The sequence below is a fragment of the Lipotes vexillifer genome, unplaced genomic scaffold, assembly GCF_000442215.2.
Source record: "Lipotes vexillifer unplaced genomic scaffold, Lipotes_vexillifer_v1.1 scaffold8, whole genome shotgun sequence".
In the NCBI taxonomy this organism is placed as follows: domain Eukaryota; kingdom Metazoa; phylum Chordata; class Mammalia; order Artiodactyla; family Lipotidae; genus Lipotes; species Lipotes vexillifer.
The window spans coordinates 5,655,655-5,672,286 of NW_006781519.1; the positions used below are offsets into that span (position 1 = coordinate 5,655,655).

General features: G+C 36.4%; 1 protein-coding gene across 1 annotated transcript in view; it reads left to right on the forward strand.

Annotated features, from left to right (window-relative positions):
• The window catches only part of LOC103079493 (survival motor neuron protein-like), a 52,578-nt gene extending 36,415 nt beyond the window's left edge, over positions 1–16,163 (forward strand). Inside the window, 3 exon segments of the mRNA XM_082930996.1 lie at positions 15,393–15,695; positions 15,889–15,949; positions 16,021–16,163. Of these exon segments, the coding sequence (XP_082787122.1) occupies positions 15,393–15,695; positions 15,889–15,949; positions 16,021–16,163 (507 nt within the window).
• The last annotated feature ends 469 nt before the right edge of the window (positions 16,164–16,632 follow it).

Genomic DNA, 16,632 nt, shown 5'->3' on the forward strand with positions numbered 1-16,632 from the left:
CATAAATATTTAGAATTGTTTTATCTTCTTGGATTGATTCCTTGTTCATTACGCAGTGTTCTTCTTTGTCTCTTGTAAGAATCTTAATTTTAAAATCTATTTTGTTTGATAGGAGAATTGCTACCCCCGCTTTCTTTTGATTTCCATTTTCATGGAATATATTTTTCTATCCCTTCATTTTCAGTCTGCCTGTTTCCCTAGGCCTTAATTGGGTATCCTGTAGACAGCATATATACAGGTCTTGTTTTTGTGTTCATTCAGCCAGTCTATGCCTTTTGCTTGGAGCATTTAATCTATTTACATTTAAGGTAGTTATCGATATGTATGTTCCTGTAACCATTTTCTTAATTGTTTTGGGTTTGTTATTGTAGGTGTTTTCCTTCTCTGGTGTTTCCTGTCAGAGAAGTTCCTTTAGAATTTGTTGTAAAGCTGGTTTGGTGTTGCTGAATTCTCTTAGGTTTTGCTTGTCTGTAGAGTTTTAATTTCTCCATCAAATCTTAATGAGATCCTTGCTGGGTAGAGTATTCTTGGTTGTAGGTTTTTCCCTTTCATCACTTTAATATGTCTTGCCACTCCCTTCTGGCTTGCAGAGTTTCTGCTGAAAGATAAGCTGTTAACCTTATGAGGATTCCCTTTTATGTTATTTGTTCTCTTTCCCCTATTGCTATTAATTTTTTTTTTGTATTTAATTTTTGGTAGTTTGATTACTATGTGTCTTGGCATGTTTCTCCTTGGATTTATCCTGGATGGGAATCTTTGCACTTCCTGGAGTTGATTGACTATTTCCTTTCCCATATTATGTAAGTTTTCAACTATAATCTCTTCAAATATTTTCTCAGTCCCTTTATTTTTCTCTTCTTCTTCTGGGACCCCTATAATTCTAATGTTGGTGCACTTAATATTGTCCCAGAATTCTCTGAGTATGTCCTCAATTATTTTCATTCTTTTTTCTTTATTCTGCTCTGCAGTAGTTATTTCCACTAATTTATCTTCCAGGTCACTTGTCCGTTCTTCTGCCTCAGTTATTCTGCTATTGATTCCTTCTAGAGAATATTTAATTTCATTTATTCTGTGGTTCATCATTGTTTGATTGCTCTTTAGGTCTTCTAGGTCCTTGTTAAACGTTTCTTGTATTTTCTCCATTCTACTTCCGAGATTTCGGATCATCTCTACTATCATTCCTCTGAATTCTTTTTCAAGTAGACTGCCTATTTCCTTTACATTTGTTCACTCTGGTGGGTTTTTATCTTGTTCCTTCATCTGCTTTGTGTTTCTCTGACTTCTCATTTTGCTTAACTTACTGTGTTTGGGGTCTCCTTTTTGCAGGCTGCAGGTTCATAATTCCCATTGCTTTTAGTGTCTGCCTCCAGTGGCTAAGGTTGTTTCGGTGGGTTTTGTAGCCTTCCTTTTGGAGAGGACTTGTGCCTGTGATCTGAAGGTTGAGTCTGGGTCTTGTCTTTTTGGTGGGCAGGACTGCATCCAGTAGTGAGTTCTGGGGTTCCTGTGACCTTATAACGATTTTAGGCAGCTTCTCTGCTAATGGGTGGGGTTGTGTTCATGTCTTGCTTATTGTTTGGCATAGGGTGTCCAGCACTCTAGCTTGCTCTTCATTGAGTGGAGCTGGTTTTCATCATTGAGATGCATATATGTGGGAGAGCTTTCACTGTTTGATATTACATGGAGCTGGGAAGTCTCTGGTGATCCAATGTCCTGAACTCAGCTCTTCCTCTTCAGAGGCACAGGCCTGACACCTAGCCAGAGCACCAGGACCCTGTCAGCCACATGGCTCAGAAGAAAAGTGAGAACAAAGAAACAAAAATAATAATAAAATTAAAAATTAATTAAAATAAAAAAGTTGTTGAAAATAAAAAAAATAAAAATTAATTTTTAAAAAGAAAAGAAAGAGAGAAACCTAACCAAAAATCACCTCCACCAATGATAACAAGCACTAAAAACTATACTAAAAAAAAAAAAGAAAAAAACATAAAAAAATGGACAGACAGAACCCTAGGACAAATGGTAAATGCAAAGCTATACAAAATCACACAGAGAAGCCTACACATACACACTCACAAAAAGAGAAAAAAGGAAATATATATATATATATATATATTAGAAAAGAAAGGGAAGAGAGAACGAAGTCAATAAACAAATCTACCAATAATAAGAAACTCTAAATACTAAACTAAGGTAAACATAAAACCAGAAACAAATTAGATGCACAAAGCAAACCCCAAGTCTACAGTTGCTCCCAAAGTTTTCTGCCTCAATTTTGGGATGATCCTTTGTCTACTCTGGTATTCCAGAGATGTAAGGTACATCAAGTTGATTGTGTAATTTAATCCGCTGCTCCTGAGGCTGCTGGGAGAAATTTCCCTTTCTCTTCTTTGTTCACACAGCTCCTGGGGTTCACCTTTGGAACTGGCCCTGCCTCTGTGTGTTGGTCTCCTGAGGTCGCCTGTTCTTCACTCAGACAGGATGGGATTAAAGTAGCAGCTGATTAGGGGGCCCTGGCTCTGTCAGGCTAGGGAGAGGGAAGGGTATGGAATGCGGGGAGAGCCTGTGGCAGCAGACGCCAGCGTGACGTTTTAACAGCCTGAGGCATGCTGTATGTTTTCCCATGGAAGTTGTCCCTGGATTATAGGACCCTGGCAGTGGCGGGCTGCAGAGACTTCTTGTTGGCTGAAGCAGCAACCTTAGACTTTCATGCCTGTCTCTGGTGTCCATGTTGATAGCTGCAGCTCACACAGTTGTCTGGAACTCAGTTAGGTTGTGCTCTGAATCCCCTCTCCTTGTGTCTCCTGAAATAATCGTCTGTTGCTTCTTAAGCTGTTCCAGACATTATCCCAGACTCCCTCCTGGCTAGCTGCGGTGCACTAGTCCCCTTCAGATGGTTTCCCACAGCCAACCCCAGTCCTCTCCCTGGGATCAGATCTCCAAAGCCAGAGACTCAGCCCCCACCCACCCCAACAGCTGAACAGGCAAGCATCTCAACCTGGTGTGTGTTGGTTGGCACTGATCATCTGTACGGGAATCTCTCCACTTTGCTCTCTGTACCCCTATTGCTATGCTCTCTTCAGTGGCTCTGTAGCTTCCCTCCCCAGCTCCCCAGTCTCCGCCAGTGAAGGGGCTTCCTCGTGTATAGAAACTTTTACACTTTCACAGCTCCCTCCCAGAGGTGCAGGTCCCATCCTTATTCTTTTGTCTCTGATTCTTCTTTTTTCTTTTGCCCTACCCAGGTACTTGTGGAGTTTCTTGCCTTTTGGGAAGTCTGAGGTCTTCTGCCAGCATTCAATAGGTGTTCCGTAGGAGTTGTTGCACATGTAGACGTATTTCTAATGTATTTGTGGGGAGGAAGGTGATCTCCACCTCTTACTCCTCCACCATCTTGAAGGTCTTTCTCTTTAATCCATTTTGAGTTTACTTTTTTGTACGGTGAAGCAACCTAAATGTCAATTGAAAGATTAATGGATAAAGAAGATGTGGTACATATATGCAATGGGATATTACTAAGCCATTAAAGGAATGAAATAATGTCATTTTCAGTAACATGGATGGACCTAGAGATTATCATACTAAGTGAAGAAAGTCAGACAAAGATGAATATCATATGATATTGCATATATGCAGAATATAAAAAAAGAACTTATTTACAAAACAGAAATGACTCACAGACTTAGAAAACAAACTTATGGCTACCAAAAGGGAAAGTTTGAGGGGGGAGAGGAGGGATAAATTGGGAGTTTGGGATTGACATGTACACACTACTATATTTAAAATGGATAACAAATAAGGAGCTACTGTATAGCACAGGGTACTCTGCTCAATATTATGTAGCAACCCAAAAGGGGAAAGAATTCAAGAAAGAATAGATACATGTATATTTATAACTGAATCACTTTGTTGTATACCTGAAACTAACACAACATTTTTCATCAAGTGTACTCCAAAATAAAAAGTTAAAAAAAAAAAAGGCTGATAGTAAAGAAGACCTTGACCAGAATTGGAGAGAATAAGCTAATCTCAAGTTTTGGAAGCCTGGACTCTAGGGACATATTTCTCTTAAGGGCATTTTCCAATCCCCAAATAAGTGATAGAAAAGCTAACCAATGTTTGACAGTTTTGTGTGGCTCAGGGGAAAATAATTTGAAGTACTGAGACTCTCAAATGTAGAAAAATGTCTAATAAACTCTATACTATTTCATGTGGGGAAAAAAAAGCTACCTTTTTTCCTTTTCCTGCCAGAAGAACAAGGGGATTTTTTTCCAGTCTTCACTGTAAGAATCTGATCGGACACCTGAAACTAACAGAACATTGTTCATCAACTGTACTCCACTATAAAATAAAAAAAAATTAAATGCATTAATAAAAATGATGGAACTTCACGGAGAAATAGGCAAATCTACTACTATAATTGGAGAGTGCAACACCCTTTTCTGAGTAATTGCTAGATTCAGAAGGCAGAATTTCAGTACAGATAAAAATGACAGTAAGAGAACTCACCATCAACATGACCTCATTGATATTTATAGAATCTTCCATCCAGCAACAACAGAATACATATTCTTCTCAAATTCAAATCTAACTGTCACCATGGTACACCAAAATTTTGGCTATAAATGCACCTTAAAAATTAAAAATAATTCAAATCATAACAAATATGTTCTGAGAAAAGTGTAATTAGGTTAGAAATTAATAACTGAAACTTTCAAAATCCCAAAATATTAGAAGATTAAGAAACACTCTTTTTTTCTTTTTCTTTTTTAAAATTTTTATTGGAGTATAGTTGATTTACAATGTTGTGACACTTTTAAATAACAGATAATTTAAATATGTCTCAAGAGAAATTAAAAATATTTCAAACTAAATGTAAATGAAAACTGATTTGTCAAAATTTGTGAGGTGATTCCCACTTCCAACATGGCAACATAAGAATCTGCACAGACTGCTGTCCTACAAAACTAGATTAATATATTAAAACAAAAGCACCCAAATATTTGAGATGAATGTCTTTGAAATGAATAACTCAGTAACCAAACCTTAATATCAGCTCTTTAAATTATAATCAAAAATATTTTTGTCAACCACTTACATTACACACAAACATACTTTTTTTTTTTTTTTTTTTTTACACAATTTATTTATTTTTTGCCTCTGTTGTTGCGGAGCACAGGCTCCAGACGCGCAGGCTCAGTAATTGTGGCTCACGGGCCCAGTTGCTCCATGGCATGTGGGATTTTCCCAGACCAGGGCTCGAACCTGTGTTGTCTGCATTGGCAGGCAGATTCTCAACCACTGCGCCACCAGGGAAGCCCCAAACATACTTTTTTAAAAGCAATTTTATGTTCATAGAAATACTCCATGGAAATTGCAGTTTCCATATACTAATATTTCCCCTACAAGAATTCCTCAATTGTAACAATTGATAAACAAACACTGATACATTATTATTAACTGATGTCCATAGTTTACATTAGGATTGACTCTTCGTGTTGTACATTTATATGGGTTTTGAACAATATATAATGTCCTTTCCACCATTTGAGTTTCACTGCACTAAAAAACTCCTATGCTCCACTTACTCATTCCTTCTCTCTCTGACTGAACAAAACCCCACTCATCTTTCTACTGTTTTCCTAGATTTGTCTTTGCCAGAATATTTTATATTTGGAGTCATGCACTATGTAGACTTGTCAGACTTGATTATTTCAATTGTGAATATGAATTTAGCATTCTTCCATGCCTTTACATGACTTGATAATGCAATTATTTTTATTGATGTTACATCATATGGATGAAGCACAGTTTGCTTATCCATTCACCTCTTGCCATAAATTTTGGATGATTCTAGTTTTTGACAATTATCAAAAAAAAAAAAAAAAAGCTATACACATTTTTTGTGCAGGTTTTTGTGTGGATGTAAGTTTGAACTCTTTTGTGTAAATACCAGGCAACAAGATTGCTGGATCATATGGTAAAATTATGTTTATTTTTGTAAAAATCTGCCATACTGGCTTCCCAAATTGCTGAACTGTTTTGCATTCCCAATAGCAACAGTTAAGTGTTCCTGCTGTTCCACATCTTCACCAGCATATGGCATTGTCAATATCTTCTATTGTAGCCATTCTAATAGGTGTGTAGTGGTATCACTTTGTTATTTTAATTTGAGTTTTTCTAATGAGATATGTTAAGCAGCTTTTTTTCTGCTTTGAATGTTTTTACTATGTTTGATTTGGAGAATATGACAATTTCTGTTTATTTTCTGTGGATTAGTATTTGTATTCTTTATTTTTATTATGGATTATTCCATTTTTGTTCCAATTGTTACTGATTTTTTAAAAAAGCTTTATTATTTAGATCAGTTTAATTTTCACAGAGAATTGAGCGGAAAGTAGAGAGAGTTCCTGTATACCCCCATTCCCATTCATACATAGCCTTACTCATTATTAACATCTCCCACCTGACTGGTACACTTGTTACAAATGATGATCTTACACTGACACATCATTATCACCCCAAATTCATGGTTTATATTAGGATTCACTCTTGTTGGTGTACATTCTATTGGTTTAGACACATTTATAATGGCATATGTCCACCATTATAGTATCATATAAAGAAGTTTCACTGCCCTAAAAATCCTCTGTGCTCTGCAAATTCAGGCATCCCTTATCCTTAACCCCTGGCAACCACTAATATTTTTACTGTCTCCATAGTTGGTCTTTTCTAGAATGTCATGTAGTTAGAATCATACAGTATATAGCCTTTCCAGATTGGCTTCTTTCATTTAGTAATATGCATTTAAGTTTCCTCTCTGTCTTTTTCATGGCTGGATAGCTCATTTCTTTTTAGTGTTGGATAATATTCCATTGTCTAAAGTATCATAGTTTCTCCATACATCTAAGGAAAGACATCTTGCTTGCTTCCAAGTTTTGACAATTATGATTAAAGCTGCTATAAACAAACATCCATGTGTAAGTTTTTGTGTGGACATAAGTTTGCAAGTTTTTTGAGTAAATACCAAGGAGGGTAATAGTTGTATCATATGGTAAGAGCATGTTTAGTTTTTTTAAGAAACTGTCAAACTTTTTCCCAAAGTGGCTGTACCATTTTGCATTTCTACCAGTAATGAATGAGAATTCCTCTTGCTCACACCTTGACCAGCATTTGGTGCTGACAGTTGTCTTAGTTTGTCCAGGCTGCTATAACTAAATACCATAGAATGAGTAGCTTGAAACAACAGAACATTATTTCTCACAGTTACACAGGTTAGGAAGTCAAAGATCAAGTTACCAGCATGTTCATGTGAGGGCTTGCTTCCTGGTTCATAGCCAGCAACTTATTGCTGTTTCCTCACGTGGTGGTAGGGGCTAAGGAAATTGATGGGATCTCTTTTGTAAGAGTATGAAGTCAATTTATGAGAGCACCACAGTTATGACCTAATCATCTCCCCAAAGCTATCACCTACTCATACCTTTGAAAAATATCTATATCTATATCATCTATATCTATATCTAATCTATATCTATATCTATATACCTAAATAAACAAATATATAAATAAAACCTTTGATTTTGGGGATTTCAATACATAAATTTTGGGAGAACACAAATATACAGACTATAACATCAGTGTTTTGGATTTCAACCATCCTAATAGGTGTGTTGTCATATCACATTGTTGTTCTAATTTGCATTTCTTTAATGACATATGATTTGGAACATTTTAAATGCTTATTTTTCACCTGTATATCTTTTTTGTAGAGCTGTCTGTTTAGGACTCTTGCCCATTTTTTAATCAGGTTGTTCATGTTCTTATTGTTGAGTTTAAGAATTCTTTGTATATTTTGGGTAACAGTCTTTTATCAGATGTGCTTGAAAATATTTTCTCCCTGTGTGTGCCTAGTTGTTTTTTTTTTTTTAAATAATCTTGACAGTGTATTTCATCAAGCTGAAATTTTATATTTTACTGTATTCCAGTTTATCAATTCTTTTTTTAATGGATAATGTCTTTGGAATTATATAAAAGTCATCACTAAACAAGGCCAAGGTCATCTAGATTTTGTCCTATTATCTTCTAGGAGTTTTATAGTTTTGTGTTTTACATTTAGGTCTGTGATCCTTTCTGAGTTAATTTTTGTGAAGAGTGAAGAATGTAAGGTCTGTGTATACTTTTTTTTTTTTTTGGCAAGTGAACATCCAGTTCTTCTTAAAGCTTAAGTGAGTCTCTTGTAGGCAGCATATAGTTTGGTCTTGTTTATTTTTATCCATTTAGCTACTCTATACTAGACTTTAGTCTATATATAAAAGTATATAATAATTACATATAAAATAATTATTGATAGGTAAGAATTTACTAATGCCATCTTAGTTGTTTCCTGGCTATTTTGTAAATTCCTTGCTTCCTTCTTCCTCTCCTGTTGTCTTCCTTTGTGAATAAATAATTTTCCAAAGTGGTATGCTTTGACTTTGTTGCTTTTGCCTTTTGTGTATATACTGTAGGTTTTTGCTTATAGTTCCCTTGAGACTTACATAAAATATTATAGTCTGCTTTAAACTAATGATAACTTAACTGCTATCACATTCAAAATCTCTACCCTTTACTCCCTTTGTTCCTTTGGTGGTATCATAGTTCCCTGATTATTCATAAATCCTGTATACTTGCATAGGTACCCACACATTTGAAAAAGCAGTAACCTGTTCCAAATTTTATGTCCTGACTTTATGTCAATAAATTGCCTTTACCTGCATGTGGTGGCATGCTGGAGTATGCTTTAAACCTGCGTTTAGTAGTGTAAGATGCCAAGTGCAGAGTCATTTGGTGGATCCAAGTCCAGAGGAGATGTTTTATGGGTCATGTCACTGCAGTCCACAACATTGACAACTTCATTATCCTTGGAAAGAACTGCATGGGATTTGCTGTGGCTGCAAGGACTGTTGGGATCCTCAGCTGCATCTTCAGATCCAACAGCTAAGAATTAGTTCAGGCAGTGGTATTGGCTGAACCTGGGGATGTGCACATACCTGGCAATAGTTGGAAGCTGCGGTTGCCTGTGTGGTGGCAGAAGCCGGCTGCAGACAAAATGTAGTGGCAAGGGCATTGGAAAATATCAGGGCCAACTGAAGGCACACTAGAAGCCCAGGCTTCTGTCATGCACTTGTGTGGTTGCAAGGGCTAGTGGCAGGAACACTCATGATAGTTAAGATTGGTGATGAGGGTCAGGTCTATGGCATGCAGGTACACAGGTGCAGGGGCTAACCACAAGTGCAAGCAGAGCAGTGAAGGTCAGCTGAGGGTATCTAGGTTGGAGTCTTGCATGTGCACAATGACAGAGGCTGGAGCTGGCTGCCAGTGTGGGTCCTGGCCTGTGGCAAGAGGGATGAGGGAAAGTGGTGAGGACTTGGGCAGCTGGTGTCTGAAAATATGAAAACATTTGAAGAAAAACTTCAGCAGAGTGGTCTGTGGAGGCTGTGCTGGTCATTGGTTTCTTGTATAGTGAAACCTGCTGGGATCCTCTACAGGGCAGCCTGTGGGGTCCATAATGAGGTCTTCAGTGATGAATTCTGGAGGGGTCTACAGCATCTGCAAGTGTTGTTGAGGTCCTCAGCCATTGAATGGCCGATTCTGATAGCCCCTGCCCTTCTCGTTTGTTCCTTATCATTTCTAGATGTCTCAGTTTTGCTGGTCTCTGTACCAGGTAAAACAAAATGAGTCCTTCTTGCAGTGCCCCGAAAGGCCAGGAAAGTTGCTCATTCATCCCATTCTCCTTTTCCCAATGAGGGGAACTCTTTTGGGCTGGGTAGTTCCCTTTTAGTGCTGAACAGTGGTAGCCTGGGATGGAATGATGCAGGAAAAATAAAACTCCTCTTTCTACTCCTTTTGTAAGGTTATTATTAGTGTTTTTTTTTTTTTTTGCTTGTTTTTTTCTCTACTACATTGCTAAAGATTCCTAGGTGAACTGCTGAGTTCTCCCAGAGCATTTTTGTTCATGGATAACTGTCTAATTGTTAGTATTTATGGGAGAATGAAAGCTGGGGTCTCCTACTCTGCTGTCTGGTGAAGTCACATCACTCCTCATTTATTTATTTATTCAATCATTTATATGACTATAGATTCATGGATATTTATTTTGTACTCTTGGTTATAATCTCACACTATACTTTCCTAAAAGTATTCCAGCTTTGACCACTGGCAAATGTTTTGATTGTCTTCTATGTGCATTTGGCAGATTTCAACATTATGGATTCTTTTTATCTATGAATGTATGTATATATGTATCTGTGTATCTGTCTATCTGCCTACCTGTTCTTTTTTTTTTTTTCATCTTGAGTGCTTTCTTATTTTCTAGTACTAAAGATGCTCCAGGCTCATCTCATATATTACCTGCTTCAGTCCTAGAATCACCAGTCTCACCAAGAAGTCCTTGTTCCTTTTATTGGAGAATGGTATTAGAAACCAAAATTTGGGTGCTAACTTTTCTCTTTGCTACAGTACGGTTCTCATTTCCAGGCCCTCTCAGGTGATATATAAAACAAATAATTCTATGTATATAATAACTTGTGTATATACACATATCTCAATCACTATATCTGTCTATCTTTATCTGTAACAGTATTAAGCTACACATATGTTCATACTGATGTATCCAACTCAAATTCATTATCACAATCATTATTCTAAGCTGCTTCACTTATTCATCTGCAACTTCCCACTCCACAATACATTGATTGTGGATTTTAAATTGTTAACCTAAACATCATGGGAAAATTTTTTTCAACTGAAGTGCTTATGTGCACTTCTGTTTGTCTTCAGTCTTACAGATTCCGCTAATTTTCAGAATGACTTGAGTCAGTATCTTTTCCTTCCATACATTTCAGTAATTTCACATATTTGTAGTAAAGTTAGATAGCTATATTACATTCTATAATGCTGTGATTCTCAAAACTTCTAAGTAACTTTTTAAAATTTGGATACATTGTCATTCTTTGTGCTATAAATTTTTATGGGTTTAAAAAAATTATATTGTCAAATATCCACCATTAAATCTTCATGCAGAATTCTTTTACTGCCTAAAATTACCACTCTGTTTCCTCTCTTCAACCTTTCCTCCATTTGAACCCCATGCAACTACTGATTTTATTGACATTATAGTTTTGTCTTTTTCCAGAGTATTTTATAATTGAAATCTAGCAGTATGTAGAATATTCAGACTGATTTTTTTCACTTGACAATATGTATTTGCAACTCATCCATGTATTTGCAGTGCTTAATGGTTCATTTCACTTTACCACTGAATGACATTCCATTGTATCCATGAATCACAGTTTATCCACTGATATAGTAAAGGACATCTTGGAGACTTTTGGTTCTAGCAATTATGTATTGTGTATAAACATATGCACAAAGCTGCTATAAACATCAATATAATCTTTTTGTTTGGACATAAATTTTTTTTTTTTTTAAACAACTCTTTTTTTTTTTTTTAATTAATTAATTTATTTATTTTTGGCTGTGTTGGGTCTTCGTTTCTGTGCGAGGGCTTTCTCTAGTTGTGGCAAGTGGGGGCCACTCTTCATCGCGGTGCGCGGGACTCTCACTGTCGCGGCCTCTCTTGTTGCAGAGCACAGGCTCCAGACGCGCAGGCTCAGTAGTTGTGGCTCACGGACCCAGTTGCTCCGCGGCATGTGGGATCTTCCCAGACCAGGGCTCGAACCCGTGTCCCCTGCATTGGCAGGCAGATTCTCAACCACTGCGCCACCAGGGAAGCCCTGGACATAAATTTTTAAATCAATTGGGTAAATACCTAGAAATGCAAGTGCTGGATTATATGGTGTATTAGGGTTCTCCAGAGAAACAGAATCAATTGGAATTATTTCTGTTTCTCAGGAGAACCTTAATCTATTAAAATAGATTATATATAATATACATAACTGTTACATATATATTTATTTATTATAAGAAATTGGTTAATGTGATTATAGAGTCTGAGAATTCCAAACCCAATAAAGCCAGTGGGGTAGTGCAAGTCCTAATCCAGAGACCTGAGAACCAGGAGAGCCAATGATGTGTGTTTCAGTGTGGGTCTGAATCCAAAGATAGAGGAAGACTGATGTCCCAACTCAAAGATAATCAGTTACTATAAACAGCAAAAAGAAAGCAGGTTACGCCTGCAACACATCACTTGGAAATCTTATCAGCTAAATATCCAAGCTTATCACTTACAAATCTTACCACACAGTTGTGGGACACAATTCAGTTAAGCATTCTACCACTATGTAAAAAGAGCTACCTTACCTCTAGTTTCTAAAACATTTTTATTTATGTCTGATACCTCACCAGCAGTGCCTTTAACATTCATATTTATGTATAATTCTGTTATGATAATATATGTATTCTCTAAGATTATATATATATATATTATATATATATATATATATATATATATATATATCCTCTTCTATGTTTCTCACTTCCTTTTCAGCTCTCACCAGTAACACTTTTAATATACAAATTTCTAACAACATTATATTTAAGGCAAGGTGGGATTTTTATATCAAGCACTTCAAAATTCTTCCAGACCCTGGAAATATCCAATTCCAGAGCCACTTCCATAATTTCAGTTATTTGTTAAAATAGCAACCCAATTTCAGGTACCAACGTCTGTGTTATTTTCCTGTGGCTGCTGTATCAAATTACCACAAACTTGCTGTCTTAAAACAAGAAAAATTAGTTTTCTTGTAGTTCTGGAAGCCAGAAATCAAAAATCAGGATCACTGAACTTAATTCAAAGTGTCATCAGGGGAGAATATTCCTTACTTCTCCCAGTCAAACAATTAAGAAGTCAAAATTTTATTTATAACTATTATAAACTTCTGGGAAAATGAATTTTTAAGAATAGCCTTAAAAAATTGAATTTTTAAGAATTCAATAACTTTGAATGCAAAGAAAAATAATGGGTAAGGAGAGCTAATTACCTTACTTTTTTGTGGCTAGTTATATAAACATAAAATTTACCATTTTAACCATTCTTAACTGTACATTTTAGTGGCATTATGTATATTCACATTGTTGTGCAAGAAAATCCATTTTCAGAAAATTTTCTTCTTCCCAAACTGTGTCTAATTCTGTTTCCATGAAACAATTCCCCATTGTCCACCTCCCAGTGCCTGTTAACCACTGTTTTCCTTTCTGTCTCCATGAATTAACTAATCTAGTTAACTTAGTAATTGAAATCATACAGTATTTGTCCTTTTATGACTGGCATATTTTTCTCACCATAATGTCTTCAAGGTCCATCCATGTTGCAGCATGTGTCAGACTGAATAATATTCCATTGTATGTATATGCCACATTTTGTTTATCCACTCATCTGTTAATGGACATTTAGGTTATTTCCACATTTTAGCTATTGTGAGTAATGTTGCTATAAACAATAGTGTACAAATTTCTGTTTGCATCTATAGTTTCAATTCTTTACAGTATAAACACAGAAGTAGAATTTCTGGATCATATTGCAATTTTGTGTATAAATTTTTAAAGAATGGATTACCTTATTGAAAGTTATAATGTATTTGCTTGCTATGAAACTTCAACAAAAGTATTTAGAATTTACTGAAATATAAATACTCAATGTAATAGAATAGACACAAATGGAAACTGGAATTTTATTTGAAAAAGAAGCCCTTCAAATCAGTGGGGAAACTTTAGTCAATACATAGTGTCAAAACATAAATTCTATTTAGAACAAAGAAGGATCCCTATTTCATCATTCACATCAAAGTAAATGCCAGATTAAGTGAATATTTAAATAAAATATTTGACACCTTTCGATTACTTGACAAAAACTTACAAGTGAATTTTTGGATAACCATGTAGAAAATGTCCTTCTAAGAATATGAGATGGGGGCTTCCCTGGTGGCAAAATGGTTGAGAGTCCGCCTGCTGATGCAGGGGACACAGGTTTGTGCCCCAGTCCAGGAAGATCCCACATGCTGTGGAGCAGCTGGGCCCATGAGCCATGGCCACTGAGTCTGTGCATCCAGAGCCTGTGCTCCACAATGGGAGAAGCCACAACAGTGAGAGGCCCACGTATGGCAAAATATATATATATATATATATATATGATGCATATTATCAATGTTCACTAATATCTGATTATAATATTCTTCTGGCTGCACAGTAGGGTTTCACTTCCCTTATAATTTGAATTTAGGAGTGACCTTGGGAATTATTTCAACTAGAAAATATGGGTGATAACAATTAAAAGGCTTATTTGATTTTCAATATATTAAGAATTGGAGAGAAGATTCTTTGTTTCTGCCATGTGTCTAGTGGTTGGATTTTCCCCACTGTGGTTCACTCTTTACTGTGTCTCTGTGTACTTATGGGAATATAGCTGTGACATTTTTTCTTACATGTGGGTTTGGTTTGTCTAAAGAAAAGTGCATTATAAATTTTGATGGAAATAACCAAGTAGCCCTCTATAAAAACTGCATCAATAAATATGATAGGGGCTTCCCTGGTGGCGCAGTGGTTGAGAGTCCGCCTGCTGATGCAGGGGACACGGGTTCGTGCCCCATTCCGGGAGGATCCCACGTGCCGCGGAGCGGCTGGGCCCGTGAGCCATGGCAACTGAGCCTGCGCATCCGGAGCCTGTGCTCCACAACGGGAGAGGCCACGACAGTGAGAGGCCCGCGTACCTCAAAAAATAAATAAATAAATAAATAAGTAAATAAATATGATAGATAAATTAAAAAGCACATTAAAAATAGGAAAATAAAACATGATTTCAAATTACTCATTAGTCAAATAAACACAATAGAAATTTTAAATTAATTCAAAATAAATGATAATTAAAATAATATATATCAAAATTTGTGAATTGTAAATAAAAAAATATGCCAAGGTATAATGTATAGACTAATGCTTGTACTAGAAAATAAGAAATTAAGCACACAACTCATGACAATAGAAACAAAACAACAGCAAAACTCAAGGAAAATGGAGTAAAGTATATAATAACAATTTGAGAAAAAATAAAGGAAAATAAAATAAAAATAAGAAGGTAAGAAAGACCCTAAACTGATGCTTTGAACAGACTAACAAAATATAAAATTTGTAAAACAAACAAAACACCAGGAGGTCATGGCAAAGGCATCCCAGGGTAGGAGGACCCAAAGTTATTCCAGTGCAGCAAAGGACAGAGTGATGATTCTGACATTTGGGATGATACAGCAGTGATAAAAGCTTATGATAAAAACATGGCTCCATTTAAGCACACTTTAAAGAATGGTGACATTTCTGAAGCTTCAGATAAACCAAAAGGCACACCTAAAAGAAAACCTGGTTAGGAGAATAAAAGCCAAAATAAGAATACCACAACTCTCTTGAAGCAGTGGAAAGTAGGTGACAAATGTTCTGCTGTTTTGTCAGAAGACAGCTGCATTCACACAACTAACCTTGATTCAGTTGATTTTAAGAGAGAAACCTGTATTGTGATTTACACTAGATATGGAACTAGGGAGGAGCAAAATCTGTCTGATTTACTTTCCCCAACCTCTGAAGTAGCTAATAATATAGAACAGAATGTGCAAGAGACTGAAAATGAAAGTCAAATTTTGACATATGAAAATGAGAACTCCTCCAGGTCTGCTGGAAATAAACCAAAGAATATCAAGTCCAAAGCTGTTCCATGGGGGGCTTCCCTGGTGGCGCAGTGGTAGAGAGTCCACCTGCCAATGCAGGGGACGAGGGTTCGTGCCCCAGTCTGGGTGGATCCTGCATGCCGCAGAGCACCTGGGCCTGTGAGCCATGGCAGAAGAGGCCACAGCAGTGAGAGGCCCACGTACCACAAAAAAAAAAAAAAGTTAAAAAAAAGCTGTTCCATGAAATTCTTTTCTCTCTCCACCTCATTCTCCCATGCCAGGATCAGGACGTGGCCCAGGAAAGCAAATCAACCGCCATCACCAGCACCACACTTCCTATCATGCTGGCTGCCTCCATTTCCTTCTGGGCCACCAATAATTCCCCCATCACTTCTCATGTGTCCATATTCTCCTGATGTTGCTGATGCTTTGGGAAATAAGCTAATCTCCTGATACATGAGTGAATATCATACTGGTTACTCTATGCGTTTCAAACAAAATCAGAAAGAAATAAGGTGATCACATTTTAATTAAGGAGTAATTCATAGAGTGTTCTTTAATAGGTGCAGCTCTCTCCCAAGAAGAATGGTATTTTTATGTGCCTTGGTTCATGTGAACAAAAGTTTCATTATTTTCATCATAAACACTTGGTTGGGTGACACAATCATCTGCATTTGCCCTTATTGCATGTGACTCATGTTAAATAATCAACCAGGTGTCTTTAGGTAGTAATCAGTTTGAATAACTGAACAATGAAAATGTGAGTAACTAAAAGAAAATCAAGGACACATATAGTTCAGAAAAGTCAATCTGTCAGGCTTGTGTAACTTTCTTAGTATGTTAAATTTTTTATTAATATACCTAAAAATAAATAATAAATCTTTAAGTAAAACCATCTTTCATCAAAATCATTAAGAAAAAAATAAAGGAAAAACAGTATGAAAAATATAAGAGAAGCAGGGGAATGGCCAAGATGGCAGAACAGGAA